The sequence below is a fragment of the Podarcis vaucheri genome, assembly GCF_965113315.1.
Source record: "Podarcis vaucheri genome assembly, chromosome: 3".
NCBI classification, from domain to species: Eukaryota; Metazoa; Chordata; class Lepidosauria; order Squamata; family Lacertidae; genus Podarcis; species Podarcis vaucheri.
Window position 1 is genome coordinate 47,429,734 of NC_138761.1, and position 20,863 is coordinate 47,450,596.

At 41.0% G+C, this 20,863-nt stretch overlaps 1 protein-coding gene across 18 annotated transcripts in view; it reads right to left on the reverse strand.

The window, feature by feature from the left end:
• RYR2 (ryanodine receptor 2) overlaps positions 1–20,863 on the reverse strand; it is a 248,421-nt gene that overhangs the window by 105,900 nt on the left and 121,658 nt on the right. For all 18 annotated transcript variants that reach the window (XM_082214927.1, XM_082214934.1, XM_082214932.1 and 15 more), the window contains 13 exons: positions 17,221–17,368; positions 16,175–16,383; positions 14,877–15,051; positions 13,204–13,412; positions 11,231–11,577; positions 9,981–10,095; positions 7,950–8,110; positions 6,750–6,909; positions 6,446–6,532; positions 5,569–5,795; positions 3,370–4,159; positions 2,501–2,701; positions 1,549–1,654 (listed from right to left, as the gene is read on the reverse strand). In XM_082214927.1, the coding sequence (XP_082071053.1) occupies positions 1,549–1,654; positions 2,501–2,701; positions 3,370–4,159; positions 5,569–5,795; positions 6,446–6,532; positions 6,750–6,909; positions 7,950–8,110; positions 9,981–10,095; positions 11,231–11,577; positions 13,204–13,412; positions 14,877–15,051; positions 16,175–16,383; positions 17,221–17,368 (2,935 nt within the window). The remainder of the gene's footprint in view (positions 1–1,548; positions 1,655–2,500; positions 2,702–3,369; positions 4,160–5,568; positions 5,796–6,445; positions 6,533–6,749; positions 6,910–7,949; positions 8,111–9,980; positions 10,096–11,230; positions 11,578–13,203; positions 13,413–14,876; positions 15,052–16,174; positions 16,384–17,220; positions 17,369–20,863) is intronic.

Consider the following 20,863-nt stretch of genomic DNA (forward strand, 5'->3'; position numbering starts at 1 on the left):
TAAAAAATCAAACGTTTATTAGATATCTAGAAGTCAAAAATATACTCTGGGGGGGGGCTAAAGAAGGCTGCCTGCCCTCCACGCCCCCCTTTTACTCTGGGTGGGAGGTCCATCTTGAAAGCTAAATGGAAACCATGATTTTTATCTACAGTGCATCAGAACCAAACTTCCAGCATATTATCTCAGCGGCAGAACGTAAGCTCAGGTCACCAGAGTGTGTGTGCAGAGTGCACTCCCAAGTGAGGCGGGGCACAGAGAGAGCCCACTGTGGTGTGCCTCACAAACCACACCTGGAGTGCATACGCCGCAGCCTCTCTCCACCCCCAGGTCAAGCTTCACCCAAGGATAGAGCTGCCATGGCTGGCTGCCTTGCATGCTGCACATGACATCACAGCAGTTGCTACCAACTCCTCTCTCTCCACTCCCAACTCAGGCATGACCTGGGAATGGAGTTGTGGCTGGTGGCATTGGGCACGAGGAAGCTGGCTGTCTCTGCAGTTCCCTTGTGCGCCAGAGCCAGGCTTCAATGAGAGAGCCTGTGGGGGGGCTCCTGGTTATGCCCCCTTAAAAAACACGCCTGGGCCATGGGCCCCCACAGATCCCCTTTAACTAAGCCAGTGTACAGTGGTACCTCGGTTTACAAACTTAATCCACTCCAGAAGTCCGTTCTTAAACCAAAACCATTCTTAAACTGAGGTGCACTTTCCCTAATGAGGCCTCCCGCCAGTGCCCTTCCACTGTTCGGATTCTTAGACCGAGGTAAAGTTCGCAAACCAAAACACTACTTCCGGCTTTGCGGAGTTCGTAAACCGAATTGTTCGTAAACAGGGCTGTTGTTAAACTGAGGTACCACTGTATTTAGAAAAAAGAAAAATAGCCACTGCCACCGTGGCTTCTGAGAAGACTAAAGCAGGGAGAAGGGTACTCAGGCAACAGTGGTGTCCCTGCAAACATCAGCAGTGACATAGGCCACATTATTTGCCCCAACATGCCTCATGGTGCCAGGTCTGCTCCGTTCTGCAAAAACCTTTACTGTTAATGACCTACAAATCAAGCCACAATTTTGCTTCAAACAGTAATGCAGCCATTACAAGGTAAAAAACCTGAGCACTCTGATTTTTACTATCTTGTCATGATTGTCAGTTACTTTATCTGCAGTGTTGCATAGCTTCTACACTGGTTCTTTTACATGCCTGAAAATACGTACTTTAGTAGCCCAAGTTCAATGAATCAAGACTACAGCTTGCCACTATCATGAAAGCTGTATTTTCCACAACCCATGCAATTTTTTAATGCTTCAAATGGCAGCCAATATGAGATTGGTGGGCCCAAACCACATAATGATCTACCTGTCCATGTGTCACCACAACACTATTAAAATGAGGTTGCCTGCTGAGGGGGAAAGTGGGAAACAGGAAGACTGATGCAGACCCAAAGGCTTTGTAATTTCTCTAATATATCTTTGAGTTTTCTAATAAAATTGATGAAACTATTTTATTTGTTTAAGCAAATAAAACAAGAGTAAGAATAAGAACAAGGAAAATTTACCACAGTGTGCCATCAGATCTTCATGAAAATCCAAGAGGTGATCCCTTATTTCTTCAGGACAAGGACAATCATTTTTATCATCCTTAAAATTCAGCAGCATATTAATCTTTGAAAAACATACAAATTAATAATTACATTTCAGATATGTTTACAAGGTTATGTATAGGATAGGAGGAAACTTTTTACTATTAGACTTCCAATAGCAGCTTAATATTCCCTATCTTCCTTGATGAGAAAAAGCCCCCTGCTCTAAGCTAATCTCTGGGGTGGAGGGAAGAGGGGAGGAATCCCTGTTTCACAAGCAGATGTCCTTTAGACTCTTTAAAGGTAAAGGGACCCCTGACAATTAAGTCCAATCGTGAACAACTCTGGGGCTTGGGCGCTTATCTCACTTTACAGGCCAAGAGAGCCAGCGTTTGTTCGCTTCCACAGGCAGTTTTTCCAGGTCACGTGGCCAGGATGACTAAGCCACTTCTGGCAAAACCAGAGCAGCGCACGGAAACACCGTTTACCTTCCCACTGGAGCGGTACCCATTTATCTACTTGCACTGCATGCTTTTGAACTGCTAGGTTGGCAGGAGCTGGGACCGAACAATGGGAGCTCACGCCGTTGTGGGGATTCGAACCGCCGACCTTTCAATCAGCAAGCCCAAGCGACACAGTGGTTTAACCCACAGTGCCACCCTTAGACTCTTTAGCCATGACAATTAAATGGAACCTTGATGTATGGAGACAATATATTTCAATATCTGGTCCTAGCTGAAGGTCATCACCTGATTTAGAGCACCTAGCATCTAGCCATTTGCTGGAAAAACCAAAACAATTCTTCTGTTAGTGTATCTACCAAAAATCTGATGATGTATTGGTCAGGAAAAGCAGTATGCAATGCAAATTGATTCTAACCTTGAACAAAACTTGAATATAAGAAGCTGCCTCCTATTTTATGTTATACCTGTTCCTGTGGTGGAGACCGAAACTCCTTTGTTTTCTTGGCTGTCAGTGCTGCAGACATATTTAATGCCTGCATAACCTCATTGTATCGGAAACGCTGATTCTCTTGAAGTTTTAATACAAAATCATCTGAAAATGCTACAATGGCTTCTATCCGATGGCGTATCTGACAGTCACAAAGGTACTGAAGTAAATGACACATCTGAAAGAGAATGAACAAGGGGGAAAAGTTATAAAACACAAACTATTAAAATTCAACTAGATTTTTTTTTAAGGGTTAGATGTATGCAAATGATGGGCAACCTCATGGCAAACAACACTCTTTTCTTTCAGTAGTGGTAATATGTAAGTTTATCCACATAACCCTTATTTTTCTAATTCTCTTTTTGAGTTGTGATATTTGTGGGTTAGCCCCACACTTTGTAACACAACCCAAACACCTTTCTGTTTGTGGGATTTTTCAAAGTCTTTGATTTCAGGTTTTTTATTATCTCTCGTTCTGAATACTATAAAAAAGTCTACCCTCTTGCCTTCACATATCTCAGCACAAACCTTTAATTTCTGTTTTGAATCATTCTGTTCATATAAACTTGTTTGCTTGTTTGTGTGAAGTACTTTCCTCCATGGATTGCCTTCAATCCAGAAGGTAAGAGACTCAGGCCTAGGGGACAAAAGTAGTCCTTCAGGCTTCTCTACTTGGCCCTCTGGACTATCCTCAGGCCACACCTCTTACCAGTGCCTTTGCCTGAATGGTAGATGTCCTTGAAGTGATAATGTCTCTTCCTTGCCTGGATGGAGGATAGAGAAATGTGGATGGGTGGAAAAAACAGCCATAGCAGATGTCATTACGATAGATTATTTCATGATTACCTGCAATTTCACTGGCTCGGGAAGTTTCATTTGAAGGAGTCCTTCTTCTGGGACCTTCTCTCCTCCTGTCTCCAAATTTAGTCCATCTGCAATTAATTCTTTTTTTGCTATTACTCGAGTCTCATCCTCATGGACTGTGTCTTCCTTAAAAACACTAGGTTCAATCAGCTGCAAGATATGCTTCAGGTCTCCATTATGGAAGATCCCCATTATGAGAAGAGTGTAAAAAAGCTTGATCAAAGGAACAAAGAGAAACTCTGTAGTCCCACCTACTGGATCTCTGACATGGAGGCTACCCTCTTGAACTGCCTCCGTCAGCATCTCTATGGTTTTAGTCTTCAATATTTCCAGAGGAAATTCAGGACTGTACTGATAACACTCATTGTTGATTCTTACAAAACTGGGAGAGGAAAACTGCATTCTGGGCCGTAGGGAAGTGCTGAGTCCTATGCCAGGTAGGCCATGCTTTTTGTTTTCATCAGGGAACAGAGTAATGCTCTTAGTCTCATCTGTCATGGGAACAATAAATTCATTGTTCATCATCAGCCTTGCAGTAGCATAAGTACTAAGATGAATGTCAATTAGAAGGTCATAATAGCCGGCACGTAACAAGCCCGGCATATACTTGTTCTCAATTGCATAAAGAAGCTGAGACTCATCCACATGGCTGCACATGGCATGCGCTACTCGATTATTCCCAAGAGCACAAACAGCTGAGTACAGTCTGAGAGTATGGTAGTGGAATTTCAACAATTCTTCTTGTTCTGACAATTCTAAAATGTCTATAGACCTGTGGAAAAGAAAGTTTAATAATAACTTCACTATCTAGGAAAAGTGAAATGTTATTTTTTATAAAAATCACTGAGAACGGGTCAACCCGCATGAGTATGAAAATTGTTGCTTAAGTGAAATGAAAATATACTACTGTTAGAGATGCTTACATTTTTTTGTTGCAGCTCCTACTTGTATTAAGTAGGAGCTGCAACAAAAAAATGTAAGTATTTTTTACCCTGATCTTCAGTCAAAAAACGGTTTTCAGAGTGGTGCACAAATAACAGTAACAAGGTGGCCCCCATCATGCTGCTCAACATATCAATATGACCAATGAAACAATGGGGATCAACTTCATTCCCTCCTCCAATTATGGTGTTTTGAAGTTGCTTCTCCCTTTGGCTGGCTCCCTTAGATAACTCTCCGCTTGGCTCAGAATGCTGATGGACAGATTCAAGTTCTGCCAGTTGATGGTGACAGCAGCTGAAGCTAAACAAAGGCTTCTGAAGGACTGAAGAAGTGTTTGTCCTAAGGAAGTGACAGAACATGGTGCTGCTCCTAATTTGTTGAGGGGGTGAGAACTGCTGGCTGTTTTGGGTCCACCCACCAAGCGTCTAGCAATGACTAGAAATCACAGCGAGGAAGAAGAACACCATATTAAAAAATTCAAGGCACCCAATGTAGTCTGCAGGCAAGTCACCACAATTTAAATGATACTAAGATGTTATGCCCCTGTTCCTCAGGAAGACCATCACAGCAAGGGGAAAGCTAACCTGCTCCTATCCTATCCCATCAACCAGAGGAGGAGCAATTGCAAGGAGCTTTCCCCCACTCTCCCTGCCAGAAGGACCACACTGCTCCAAATTCCAGTTGCTCTGAGACTTCAGAACTAATGAGAAGAGTATTCTAGTCCCATTCATTAGCCTGAGGACTATGGCCCATATGGCTGTGTGTGTATTTATGAGGTGCGGTGGGGAGTGTATTATTCAGAACATTTTGACTGAAAGGGGGAAACTTCAAAGGGCTGTGTCTAATTATGTCCGTCAATTGCTGGAAGACACTTTGATCCACTGGAGGCTTTCAAGAGCGGAACAGGGAGGAAGGCACTTTTCACTTATTCCCCCTCCCATAACCTCCTGCACTCCATAACTCACCATATCTGGTCAAGAGGGTTGGGGGATGCTTTGGGACAGCATGAGGATGCGGGTGATACAGTGATGCTGTAAATCAGCAAATATCACCTACCTCCCTGATCTATTGATGTACGTCTTCGCTAGATCAAAGATCCTTGGTCAGTGGAGAGGCACCATTGGATACATCCCAAAATTAATAAAGTACAGAAACATAAAGCTCCGGAAATATGATTTGTCATTGCATGAATGTCACCATAATATCCCACATTGATTTATAAATGCAAACAAGGAATACCTGTTTTCCTCTGGGATGTGAAGTGACATGAACTGCAAAGGCTCCAGGCACTGTACTGACCAGCCTTGACGTTCACTGATCCGTGATATGTCAACTTTCAGAAAGTGGTTTGGTACTCTACTCCAAAGCACATGTGTCAGAAACTGAACATGCAGACGGGGAGGGCACTGGGGGACTGGGTTTTTGTGCTCACTTTTGAACAGGCCAGCTGACAATGGCATTACATTCTGGAAAGAGCAAGGCAGAGTTGCAAAAATTAAGACTCCATACAAAGCAAACATTATGCATGACGAGTCTACAGCCCCCCCCCCTGACTGTGCGCAAAAGGCTTGTGGTTCGCTTGGTTTCCTGGGAGGAAATATACAGCTTTCATGTGAAGACTGACAACATTTATGGGTTCCATCTTTTTGTTTTTATCTTATTATAGAAAGACTATTGAATATACTTAGTAGCATCCTCCAGAAAAGTCAAGGTTTGGGCATAAAGCTACCTAATAATTGAAAGGGAACTGGAAAAACAATCCCCCTCCTCCACGTACAGTGGTACCTTGGGTTAAGTACTTCATTCGTTCCAGAGGCCCGTTCTTAACCTGAAACTGTTCTTAACCTGAAGCACCACTTTAGTTAATGGGGCCTCCTGCCACCGCCGGAGCACGATTTATGTTCTCATCCTGAAGCACAGTTCTTAACCTGAAGCACTATTTCTGGGTTAGCAGAGTCTGTAACCTGAAGTGTATGTAAGTGAGTAAGTAGGAGGAGAGACCTCTCAACACTATGTGATACTGTTTCGAAGGTTTATGAACTCAAAGAAAAACCCCAATATTACAAACATTCTAAATTCAACAACACAGCACAGGAACAAATGGTTTTAAAATTACCTTTATTCTTCCCAATTCAAATTGGAAAACATTGGGGCTTGTGGCTTGTGCAAATACTGCAGGGAATAATTTAGTACTTGGTTCAACCTAAATTATGAACAAACAGAAATGCATTATAATTCAAGATGATAAGTGCATGAAACAAACACAGCTGAGGTTGAAATTTCTGGGAATGGAAATTTATTTTCCATGAATACTCCAAAATAATAATAATAATAATAATAATAATAATAATAATAATAATAATAAAAAAGATGAGTCTAGTTGTCTGTTCTTGAACAAGTGACAACCTAAGAAGAATTACCTGATAATAGGTGCTTAGCTCTTTGCCATTAGCTGTGAAGGACAGGACACCAGTTGCAGCATCAACCGAACAGCCAATCTCGAGCCCATTGTTATTGCGCCCTTGCCCGGGACTCATGCTCTCACCAGCGCATACCATATAGCAGTTGCTGCGTTTGATGCTGTATTTCAAAAGATGAGCAGCATATGAGATACTGTGGAAGCTGAATGTTGCAAACCAAGATCTCAAACTCCACTGGGCTCCAGTGTACACATGGGCACCTGCATGCATAGGGGCTACATTATTCTAACTATGCACTTATGTCCTACTAGAATCATTAGGAATTCACACACCCTTCACTTTCAAGGGCTTGCATCCAATGTCCTAGTTCAGATCATAATTCCAGGCTTCATAAACCATGATTAATGAAGCTGGGAAGCAGTGCTGAGGCCAAAGACTCCTCTCTCTCCCTGTGTGACACTTGTGCGCTTCATTTCTTGCTGGTATTAAACCAAACTTCCCTGTTATGTCGAAAGTGGGGAACTCTAGCTTAATGTCAGCCAATAAGATAGCATAATAAACCCAGATATTATCTAGGCTTGTTAATTAATATTAAGCTAGAGCTCCCTGTTCAGACATAATGAGGAACTCTGGCTTAGCCTAAGTCAGAAATGAAGGGCTGAAGCAGCACAGAAGGGGAAGGTGAGGGGATGAATGACTGGCCTCAATGTTTGTTCCCAGCTTTTATGAAGCCTGAAATGATCATTCAAACTGAACTGCTCTCTATAAATGTGGAATAATAGCACAGAGCTACATTTAATGTTCTTTAACTACAAAAACAGCAGCCAGTATTTTTCACTACATAGACAGAGAAAGGGTTCTGCAATTTACGTTCCAAAGTCTACTAAGTGTATTTAGATCACAGTTTGCATTGGATTGAAAACAATTAAAAACACAAAGCTTCACGAAGCCCTTTACGGAAATAAAATAAAATACATGTCTTCATATCTTCCTCAGGAATAAACTAGACAAAAGGGCAACAGAATGCATTTTTTTAAAAGATGATATATTTGGCAAGTGATTATATATAATTTTGAAACACACAAACAAAAAATAGAAACATTACAAATCAACAGAGCATCCTTAGTCTTATAATGGAATCACTATGATGCACAAGTTTTGATATCACATAATTCCGATCTAAAGAGAAACAAAACCAACCTCTCATGAACTTTTCCTTTTTCATCTCCTAGGGTTACGGTAACAGTACGGACTCTATCCAAATCAAAGCTTGTGTCATACTGATGGAAGTCAGATGTAATCCAGCCCACCCAGACATTAGCAGGTTCTTGTCCAGGAAAGATGCGCACAGAATAATAATACTGTCAAGAAATTTAAAAAGACCCAAAATATTAATTTTTTGTTTTGAGCGAGAACTTCCTTCTTGCATAAAAATCCATAGCTGACTCATAATTAGGAATTAGACAAAATCTATATTGTGTTTTCAATTTCATTTTGTCCCCAAACAGCCCCTTCGTTGACCTACTGGTCAGTACAAATTTTTAAACGCTCATCTTTGTAAATTGGTTGAATGGCATGTCCTGCAAAGTTTTTTCTAATATAAAGTAATTCCATGTCCTCCATGGGATATTACTGGTAGCACTGGCCAATGTGCTTCAACTGTGAAAATACACCATTAAATAACGTCAGTGAAGTTCCTATGTGATAGTATATTGACTTTAAATATCCATATTGTGTTATTTATAGACACCATTGACGAATATGGTGATGAAAGCATTATAAAAGCTATTGACAATAATTATAGTAAAAGCATCTGTACAAAATTGGGTAATTAACAGCTTTGAAACTAACACTGATAATTTGGTAAGATAAGCATTGTACTTGACAAAAAAATCTGTGTGTATACTAGGAAGAGAATGCGAGGAGGACATAATGATGGAAACCCACACCAGATTTGATTAAAACTGGTCTCAAATTTATTGGCTGCAGGTTCCAGACCTTTTGGTGTTGCATGGGCAGCCTAATCCTGCCAGGCCAATTGGTGGGGAAGGAATGAAGGCTGCTTTACGACAGCTGATAGTATAAGCCACTCTCTCTGCTTGCTATCACCAACCTGGGAGTGTGGACAGCTATGAGCCCCTACTTCTAAGACTGCTTAAGGGCACCTCACTGGGTCCATCAGGGAACTCACCCCTTGGTTGTGGTGCTGTCCAGTGCCTACAAACTAGTCAGCTAGTTATCAACACTATAATAGCAAGCATATTCTGGTCCAAAAGGTTAAGGGAAACATAGCCCTTGGGATCAGTACTCAACCAGAGGCTCAAATAAACTGCTTCTCAGCTTAGCTGTTGGCCAAAGGTAAAGGTAAAGGGACCCCTGACCATTAGGTCCAGTCGTTGTGGCTGACTCTGGGGTTGCGGCGCTCACTTTATTGGCTGAGGAAGCCGGTGTACAGCTTCCAGGTCATGTGGCCAGCATGACCGAGCCACTTCTGGTGAACCAGAGCAGCGCACAGAAACGCCATTTACCCTCCCGCCGGAGCGGTACCTATTTATCTACTTGCACTTTGACGTGCTTTCGAACTGCTAAGTTGGCAGGAGCAGGGACCGAGCAACAGGAGCTCACCCCGTCATAGGGATTCGAACCGCCGACCTTCTGATCGGCAAGTACTAGGCTCTGTGGTTTAACCCACAGTGCCACCCACGTCCCAGCTGTTGGCTATCATCTAACAAATGAAGGACAACCGCAGAATATCAAGTAGCACTGGGTAAGAAGAAAGCACAAGTCATTGCCCAGATTGGCTCTGAATCTAAAGTCATCAGCAGGCTGGTGTTGAGTGAGGGATTGCAAGAGGTGACATGGCTAAACAATATTACATCCTTTCGTCTTTCTCATCCCTCCATGCTAAGTAGAACACGGTAACTCCACTAAAGGTGGGAAACAACCAGCTTTGAAAGTCTACACATCGAATAAAAATTGAACACCAGTACATTTTGGTTCAGCCTTATAGTCAACACAATATAGCAATGATGAACTAATAATAATAAATAAGGTTATAATTTAAATGTAATTCAGTAGCTGCGGTTCACGGATAAGCAGTTTATAGTCATCTATAAAATTAAAGAATGGTGCCTAAGATAATTTCAAGCTGTTTATGTAGTATCATAATAGAAAAAACATGGCAATTATCTGAGAAAACACAGTACAAATAGTAACACTAAGTTGCCATACTGTAGATGTTTGCATTAAGTAATCATAATCATCTCTTTCATCAGCTAGGACATCTTCAGTGAGCCTTGCAGAGTGGCTTGAGCTGTAGTCTGGCTTCGTCCTTCTCAGCATAAATCTGTAATATATCAAAATATTTGAGAGAGAATAAATAACCATTTTATAATTTCTGGATACAATGGTTCGATAAACATAATACTAAGCGCTCCATTTGATAAAATCTGTTTATGAGTTTATCAAACCTAGAATATGAAATATTTTTTTAAAAAGGCACACAAACAGTGCTTAACCAAACTCCCCATTATTCAGTTTAATAATACGTCCTTCATAAATCTGCAGGATAACATACCCGTTTGAGTAATTTAGGCATACATTATCCTAGAGATTTGTGAAGAACATATTATTAAAATGAATAATGGTGTGGAAGGGGGGGTTGCCTGAGCACAGTTTGCTCACCTTAAAAAAAAAATTAGTGTTGCATATATTCCAGTTTTGGAAAGAAGTCTTTAATTGGATAGAAGTCTAATAATCAAGCCATGCCCTGAGTCACAGAAAGATCTTGCTTCTCTGCCCCACCCACCCCAAGCTACCATCCCATCCAACTGTCTACACCAATTACCTGGCACACATTAAAATTGGTGAAGCCTTATAATGGGAACCCATGGCACTTATGCAGAAACACTGCTGTTGCCCTCCTAGATCAGTTATGGGTGGAGGTTAAGGATGCTGAGGAACAACCAGGTGTGGGGACAAGTAGGGAGCAACTGGGAGGGAAGGAGGGGGGGAAACTGAGATGGAGAAGACAGTGAAGTGACCAGGGGCAGAATGGTGGGGAGGAGACAGAGAGACTAATGTGTATTTGTGTGAATCGCTTGGGGTGCTGGGAGAGGGGTCACATGTGGAAAAAAGAGAAAAGAAATAGTTTAGTGGCTGGGAGTGATCCTGAGAGAGAAAGGAGGAGGGAGTGTTGTATTTCAGAATGGATAATCCTTAAATAGAGAGGGGGGGTGGGGGTGATTCTAAGAGAGAAAGGGGCAGGGTTGGGGATGGGTGATCCTGACAAAGAAAGAGATGCTGGATTTGAGAAACAACCCAGAAACAATATTTGAAGTCTACACTGAATTATCCAGCAGCAACAGGCACTGATTCTATGATGCAGAGGCAATTCCCAGAGAACAGTAAGCAGGAAATTTGCATGACCTTGAAAGTAAACAGTGTGGTTAAAATACCACAGAGAGATCAAACCACTTGACCTTTGCTTGAGGCGTGAAGGTTTCTCTTGTGTGTAGTCTTTATGATTATTGAACTCTGATTTTACAGCTTCTTTTTCTATACGATCAGGTACAAGGTGACCATGAGCAGTCTTCATAAGAACTTCAAAGTCAGAATCTGCATCATAATCATCCAAGTCATTCTTTGGTCCAAGGCGGCTGGAACTGGGCATTCCTCCTCCAGGCATTTTAGAGAATACTTCTGCACATTCAATAGGCATGCTGAGCCGATAGAACATGATTTCTGTTTTACTATTCTGAGACCCAAAGGACTTCTGTGTGACCTTCAAGCATGGGGAGCTGTCCGCAGTACCATCTATTCTTGTAACCTACCAAATGCAAAAACTAAAATGTAAAATTAATGAAAAATGTAAAATTGAATGCACATTTACTTGCATTCAAAGGTTTTTAATAGCAAGTAAATATTAAAATATTAATATGAACATCACTGATGCATTTATAACAAGTTCACAAGGTAAGATTACTATTAGTACAAGCTGCCCATTAGAGCATCAACAGTACAATTAAAAATTTAACCCTCCAACAGTTGCAAAAAGCACTTTAGTAATCTAATATTTAGGTAAAAAATACAGCAGTCAAGTCTTGGTTTTAAAAATGAAAACTGACTTCCTTTCAGCCCAGCTCAGTGGCGTAGCGTGGGGGGTGCAGGGGGGGCCAGCAGCACCGGGCGCAACATCTGGGGGTTAGGGTTAGGGGGCGCAAATCCACGGGTTAGGGGATTTGCCTTGCCTTGCCCCGGGTGCTGACAACCCACGCTACGCCACTGGCCCAGCTGCATCTTTACCTGCCTTACACCAGACATCATATACTACATCATATATGTGTAGGGCAGGTGGGTGTGGCTTGGCTGAAACTGCCTCTTGGGCCAAATGGAAAGTCATGTGGGTCTAATTAGGCCCATAGGCCAGAGGTCCCCCACTGCTGCTTTGTCTTAACCCCACAATGCTTTAGGGGATAGATCCCACACGGATATATAGACCACGTAAACTTTTCCCAACTTCATAATCTAGATCTGTCGTTTTCAACCTTAGGTGCCCAAGTGTTGTTGGACTACAACGTTCATCATCCCTAGTTAGCAGGACTAGCAGTCAGGGATGAGGAGAGTTGTAGTCCAACAACATCTGAAAGAAAATAAAACAAAGAACATCCAAGTACTGAGTGATATCTACATGGCATGGGGGGAAATCTAATTTAATACCACAATTGTTGCTTTATGTACTGGAGAGGGGGTACCTGCACTACCCCTTTCAACCTGGAATGATGGCACAATGGGACTTGCCACTGAAGCAGCCTTTCTCAACCTATGGGTCCTCAGATGTTGTTGAACTACAACTCCCATCACCCCTAGCTAGCAAGGCCAGGGCTCAGGGATGATGGGAGTTGTAGTCCAACAACATCTGGGGACCCACAGGTTGAGAACCGCTGCACTGAAGGCTTGCAACCCTGCATTAGGCATCGACAGTTTGCAGTAAAATAAACTTGGGGATTGCATCTATGAAAGATGCCTTCTACACTCACTGAGAAGAGAACTTAGCATACTGAATTCCACCAAGAAACATTACAAACCATATGCAGGTTTATTCAGAAACAGGGATGTAGGAGAATTCTGCTCTGAGGAGACACTTTCCACCTGCTCATTCAGTGTTCAGGAATGGAATTCACTGAAGTGAATGCAATGTGCATTTATTCGTATAACTTTTTTATTAAAAAATCTGCAGGCTTTACATAATTAATTACTTTGCTATGGTTCTGCAGAAGAATGGAATCAACACAGGCTAGGATGAATAAATGCCAAAATGAACATTTCTAACTTTGTTCAGGCCTACACAAAAGTAAGTCCCCACTGAGCTAACTCCCTGATTAGTGAGTGCAAAATGGAATTCTATATCAACTCTCTGCCCAAGCCCACAAAATGAACTGAAGATATATCAAACCTCAATATGTTCATGATTTGGTGGTACTGGGAGAAACTGAGGTAGTCTCTTGCTCAGCCATATGGTGATGTCCCTGTTTGTATTCACCGCAAATGGTTCATAGCCTTCTTGCAAACCACAAATAGTGAAATATTTCAAGGTGCTCACTTCTTTGCCAAAGTTCATTCTGCCCACTTGTGATAATCCCAGGCTACATGCAGGTATAAAGCCTGCCAAAACAAAACAAAAACAGATGCAATCCATGAATCATAAATATTCAAAAAAATGTTTTATTTATTTACCCCTCCCCCCACAAGCCAAAGAACAAGTCTCTGAAATATATAATATCATAATTTTATCTGGATAGGAAAATGCATGCAAAAATATATAAATTCAGTACTCATGTGGAACTCCCTATATTGAAAAGGGCAAATTAGCCATATATAATATCATTCCTGGAAACAGACATCTCAGCAAAGTAAATCAATGGTGTCAAATGTTCATTGCCACATCTGAATAGAGTCCTGGCTCCACTAAATGCTGTAAAAATACTGCTCCTCAGTTGTATTCTTATAATTTAATGTAAATTGCCTTGGGAATCAGTTGATCAAAGGGTGGAGTATAAAATAAAACTTCTTCCCACATCCCTATATCTTGGATGTCTTCTTTTAAGTCTTTCAAATTCCCTTTTGATGTTTGATTTAGAACAATAATAAATGTAGCTAAGAACAAACCCCCAGCTGCACTTGTCTAAATTGTTGCCATTGGGATAAAACATTGTTAGTAGGGTGGGGGAGCAATTTTAACTTACCATGTTTCCCTTCTTAAGAGAGGAAATCACCTTCTCCAGGTGGAGGGGGGAGCCCACTTCTGACTTCACCTGGGTGGGGAGCTTCCCATCCCTCCCAAAATGAACCTAGCTGGCAGAAACCCTCAACTCACAGCACAACTGAACAAAAGAGGAAGTTGCTGAAATGAACATGAACATGTTCAAGCTTAGAGCAAGAAATTTAAGACGTGGAGAGGAAAATTCCTCTTAGACCCTGGACTGCTGCAACTGCATGTGGCTATGAATATACTTAGGGCCAAAATAAGCAAATAGACTGCTGTCTGGTCTGTCTCAAGAAAAGTAATTTATGCAACTCAACTCAGCCAGCAGCCTGGCAAATCTCCAACACAGGGTGTCCACTAATAAAGGTCAAAGAGGAAACAGCAGCTCTAGTAGAATGCAAAGGTCCCTCCTGTGAGGGGGAGCTTAGTCATTCCATAGAATAATTGCAAAGTCATGCAAATAGGTGTGTTCAGTCAAGGTCCGTGTACAAGATAGTCCCAGATCTTGTTCTACCCCATTCGTTGATGTAAAATACAGCAGCGACATTGTTCATGGCCATGAGGATGACCTTGCCAAACACTGCTGGGAAACATTTACTATTTATTTACTTACAGAGGTGTTTTTTGTGGAGCTGCTCAGGTGTATATTTTCATTAAGGTCATGTGGATGACACGTTAAAAGACTTTTTCCTATAACAGTAAGACTTGCCACCAAAGCCAGTTAGCAGCATAAAATAGTTTAAGAACTTACTACCACCAGCAAGTTGTGTGCCGTTTATTGCTGGAACAATTATTTTCTCAAAATGTGCCTTATGTATTACGAAAATAAATAAAAACTTTATTAAGGGGGAAAAAGAACTTACCATCACCAACCTCAAAGTCCTTGAATGCTAGCTCGGAACCCGAGTCATCAAGAAGGATTTCTCCATTCAGAGTGAACATCATGGTGCGCTCATTCAAGTCAACCATACAGCCTACAATATCCCCTGTCAGCCAAGAACGGCCAAAATGCTCATTTCCCTGGTGCCACCGTTGAGCCTGGGTAATAAAGGATTTCATTATTTGAATGAAAGGCAATTAAGAGGACTGTGCCTCCAGTGTATGACTAATAAGCATCCCCAAAGATAAATTAACATGCTACTACAATTAATACTGTCACATAGCATTCTGCAAGTAGTTGCAAGCAACTGTTGGACTGCAAATCTTACCATTAGCATTGTGAAAGGTTAACAGTATTAGTGTTAAAAGCATCAAAAGATTTGTAGGGCATATTGTCATTTCAACACAAACAACAGAAGCAGAATCCAAAGAATATCTATTTCATTTGAATAATTATAAGTTCATTGTAAGCCAACTGATTTGCTTTGCTTTTTTGCAAATTATCATTTATTAGTGTGGTAGTATTCTGGATGTGCCTGGCGTTCTCTGGTCCATGGGGTCACGAAGAGTCGGACACGACTAAATGACTAAACAACAACAACAACATTCTGGATGTTGGCTGGCTGGAACTCTGCACCAGAGAATTCATGTTAGTAGTTGAGGATGTACTGCAACATTTTGTTCTTTGACCTATGATTGAGACAGGAGCAGCTGAACTATGGAAAGTGTGTCAGTTGGGGAGGGGGGAGAGAACAACAGTGAGCAGAGGGAGAGAGACCACTGACCTGCTCAACCCTGACAGCTTAAATATCAGAGGGGAGTAGAGTTGCAGAATACATGCTCTAATGGTAGTCCCCTTCCACCTTGCAGGGACTATAAAGGAATATTTCAGAAGAGGAGGGACGGTAAAGAAGGTCCCCATTCCCTCTTATTTGCTTTCCAGAGCTGATCCTCACCCACCCAGTACATAGACAGAAAATGCTTAGGTACAGAACAGCCTTGATTGGGGAGAGGGGGGAAATGTGCTTTAGAAATAACTCCCATTAAGATTAGCACTCATATATATTGTATACACATATCACTGTCCCAGAGTACAGCTTGTGGGTTGCAGTAGGCAACTGGCTCCATTTCTGAGCCAGCAGTTGACTCCTTCCTCAAGTCACTATTTTGCAGTATGACCAGACTCTAGCTCCTGCACTTTGACATTCTAGTACAAAACAAAATAGAACCCGCAAGTCTAAACTCAGCCCAGAGATGGATGGATGAATGAATAAATACGTACCTTGAATCCATCAAAAACAAATGCTTGTTCATCTGATCCAAGCTCTTGATCCGGTTGACAACCTGGCTTGGCCCAACCAACCCTCATGTCTCCTGCAGTCACTACTTCAAACTCAAAATACCACTTTCCTGTTTTCACTGCATATGTCTTCTCTGTTCGGAAGATCCTAAACCTTTCCATCATACCACAGAATACATCTGGTCTTGCAGCTGCAAAATTTAAAATATAATAAACATTTATTTACTTTTTGCAAATTGAAGGTGCTTCATCATTGTGGAGGTTCCAGCTTTGCCCAGTTACCCAGGAGCAACTTTCATTGAACACAAAAGGTCTTCATTTAGAGTAAACAAGCATAGGATTGCAGTATAAACTCTTGATAGTGAAATATGTTTCGGACCTAACCATCCATTCCTGAGAGCACATCAATGCTTGCTGAGGCTTATGAAACTTGTAGTACAAAACATCTGGAGGATGGCTGTCATAGATGAGCAACTTATAACACCTCACTTGAAAAATGTTATGTAATAAGAAATCTTGCTTAAGCAGAGGATATGGTACTAGAAAACAAAACGAAAACCAGATCTGAGATAGTTATTAATGCCAACTACAGGAGCTAATGGGGAAAGAATGAGAACATAAATAAGAAATAATGTTTACAAATTTTCCTTTTATTTATTCATTAGGATGATTTCCTTTAAGAACTAAGATACCATTCTAACTGAATTGAAAACAACTTCCAGCATGGTAAGAAAATTGACAAAATCAAGGAATCATAACCGAATTGAGATTTGACAGCTAAAGATGCAATCCTAACCCCACTAAGGCCCAAATAATTTCAGTAGGACATATGTCTGAGTTGACATGGTTAGGATTGCAACCTAACATTCTTAACCATATCCAGCTTCCATGGGGCATTCCTAAATTCTGTTAGTATGTAGCACACTTTAAGAATTTGAATTTTTTATATATAAAAGTTGCATAGTTGTGATGAAAGCACTTGTATTATTGATTTCATGTGCTTATTTAAAAAAGCAGCATTTCAATACCATGGTCTTGATCAGGAGCCTCAAGGTTATAACCATAGCCAATGAGGGTACGAACTGCTTCCCGGAGACTGTCTTTGTTTGATTTCTTGGTGCGATCATCAAGAAGGGCATAGGGCACAAGTCGAGGGTTTCGACGGTTCTTCACATCCTGAAGAAAGATAAAAGTAATTAATTACAAAGTCAAGTTTTAGCAAATTTTATAAGATTTTTTTTTTAAAAAAATTGTGTATTAGAAGATCAGGACTGAACCAAAATATTTGATGTTTAGGCAAAGAGCAATTAATTGGTACAATCAATATTGTACTTAAAAATTGGCCTAATTCTGTAAAAATGACAAGTATTTAAGTATACTACTTATTTAGTGTTTAAACACACACACACACACTTGGTTGTGTGTGTGTGCATATATATATGCTTCTTATGAATCAGCTTTCATACTTTGGTTCAGATACCTGAACACAATATATTTGTGTATGCCACTAGGCAGAAGAGGTGTCTGTACAAACATACCACAGTTTTCTTCAAAATATGCACACCTGGGAAAAGATTGAGCTACTTGTATTTTTAAAGGGGGGGTATTTCCCCTATTTTGTATTGTGATATCTGAATGACATTACAAAAACTGTTTCAGGATAAGCAGTCCTTGCATAATATAGCAGTAGCAGAGCTATTTTCCAAGGCAAAAAGCAAAGCACCAGAACCATTATGACTTGGATTACTGTTTGTTTGCTATAGCCAAAGCAGAGAAACCATGCTATGTGTTAGGCAACCTGACATATATGCAAATAATCAAAATAAGTTAATGTTCCCATTTGCTCAGAAAGGGTTCATTTCACTAAAAGGCATTTCTCCGTGAGAAAATATCCTTTTAGTATATGTATTAGAACAGGGTTCAACAACCTTTCTGGATCAGTGAGCACATTTCAGATTATGAGAAGGTGCTGGGGATGCCAGTCACAAAACAGTTACCCTGGAAGAATGGCCTAACATAAAATGGCTGCCATAGGTGGCATGGCAAAAAACCAAATTAGTGTACAGTTATTGCTATTCCCCCACCCGAATAACTTCATGTTTGCTGTCAGATGTCAACTGTCTTCTGCTGGTTCTGATTGTGGAGACTGATTCCCCTGAACACACAAACCCCTACACAAAAATGCTGTTACTGTTCCCCAGTACCAGGAAAAAAATATACAAAGTGACCACATCACACGCATTCACACACACACACACACACACACACACAATCACCACATGAATCTCTCTCTTACACACACACACACACACACACACACTTAACATGTACAGAGTCACATAACCATCTCTCCCTCTCTCATACAGATTAAACATACAGGCTGCATACCTTTCTCTCTCTCTCTCTCTCTCTCTCTCTCTCTCTCTCTCACACACACACACACACACACACACACACACCACATACAGCTATCCTCCTCTCTGCCCAAGGGCATCTCTCAATTACACCAACACCCACCCATTCAGAAAAGCACCTCCAAAGGTGAAGGAAGTGCCTGCTACTTCTTTTTCATCCAAAAAAATGCATGAGGACCATCAACCTGGTGCCCACAGGCACCACTGGGTTGGTGATCCTTATAATGAAACCATGCAACTTATGATTAACCAGATTCACTCTGAGCCCTATAAATACCTTTTCCAATAAACATGATACTGTGAGGTTTATCCCTTTTGCTTCGCCCTCAGAGGCGCACTCCATTGTCTCTCAAGACGGATGGCAACAACAACCATCTTTCATTCTTTGCTTCCCAGGGACCTTCAAAGGGTATAGCGAGCCTACATTGCCATGCAACATCTATTTCCTTTGGTGGACGAAAGTGAACCTAGCAATGCATCTATTTTGGTTTATCTTCATTATAGTTGAAGAAGGCAGAATGAAGTTCACTATGACAAAGTACGAGAAGCTGTGACCTGGTCCAAAATGGAGACAACCAAAGCCGTGGATTGTCAAAAGAAGCTCTATCGCCATGAGCAAACCAGCCATTGTGTGCCATGTGCCACAGCAGATGGAACAAGATGTATTTTCACCAGCTAGCCAGAATCTCTCATTTCATGGTGAATCCAATTCTAGTCACTCTTTGTTGTGTGAGCATAGAGGAAGATGGACATCAAATGTAACTATGAAGTTCAACATGAGAGCATCATGATGCATGTCAAGCACCAGCATGAACATCTGTATCAGTTGCGCATGCAAATCTGCTTTGATGGACTGTGGAGTTATGATGTGGATGAAATAACAATGCACATCATGACACCAGAACATAAAATGTAACCAATGCTACATTGGTCCATGATTTCTGACACTGATATTTGCTATTGACAGCCATCTTTGATAGTTTGTAAGAAGAGGAAAATGGGGGGGGGGGGGAGATGGAACTCATTGCTATTTAATTCCATACTACTTTTCAGATACTTGAAGATTGTTGAAGGTCTTCGTTTGTATAGCACCAATCCTGAGGAACTGAAATAACTGAAAGACTATGAAATTACATCTCTAGACCTAGCCTTCGTAGGGGACAAAGTCCTATCATCATTTATATTTTGTCCTTTGTGCACAATTTATTTTTACCTTATTCTAATACCATATTTTTTGCTCACTGACTTACCCTTTACTAGATCTTAGAAGTCTAACGAAGTGAAAATTATTATTATTTTAACTTCAGCACTGTATGTACCAAACAAAACTTGAAGTGAAAGTTTTGGTTAAGAGATTGAACAAATTAACAAAATAGAAATTTTTCATTCTAAGGAAGAAGTTTAGTAACAAATAATTTATTAAGAACTGTTAGTGCAATGAATAGTGTCTGCACCGGTACTGTCACACCAACACAAAACATGGTATTATATCAGAAGAGATGTTCCAGCAGGAGTGAAGGGAGACGTGACTACCTGACTTACAGAACTGGATGCAGTTTGGTTGTTTAATGACATCAGTTTACAACTATAGAACAGTCTTTCCTATCTCTGAGTTCCCACACATTGTAGGACAAAAACTCCTATCATCCCCAACCATTTACCATGCTGGCTAGAGATAATGAAAGTAGGGGATTCGGGGTTGCTTTAGAACATGCTCATAAAACAGATGCCTACAATCTGGATGTGTTATTTTGAAATTTTGTTTTTGTTAGCTTCTCAAACATACCTAGACAGCCAGCATGAGAAGCAGAACTCTAAACTAGAGGGCGTTCTTCTTAGGCTATCGAATATTATGTAGCTTAACCATGTTTCATGTTTCAATTGACCTCCAGAGAAAATCAGCTTTCACCTACCCAATAACATTTTGAAAATCCAAGTTTACAGTTCGCTCCAATATATCAATACTGATATTGGAAACATATAATCAAATACAAGCATGAGAAACAGCCAGTAGACCTAACAGTAATGCAAAGATCTCACTCCATCTCTACCCTAGCAGTATTCTTGGAAAGTTATGTCAAATGATCATCTGGGGAATTTCTACTCACAGCACCCCATCCTACCCTACAGAATATCATAGGGTGGTGACCCAAGAATAGAGATTTTCTGCTGTTGCCCCTTTACTATGGAAAGCCCTTCCCTCTGCCATATGTGAAGCAGCAACTATCAGTTGCTTCAGACATCTTGCAAAGACAAG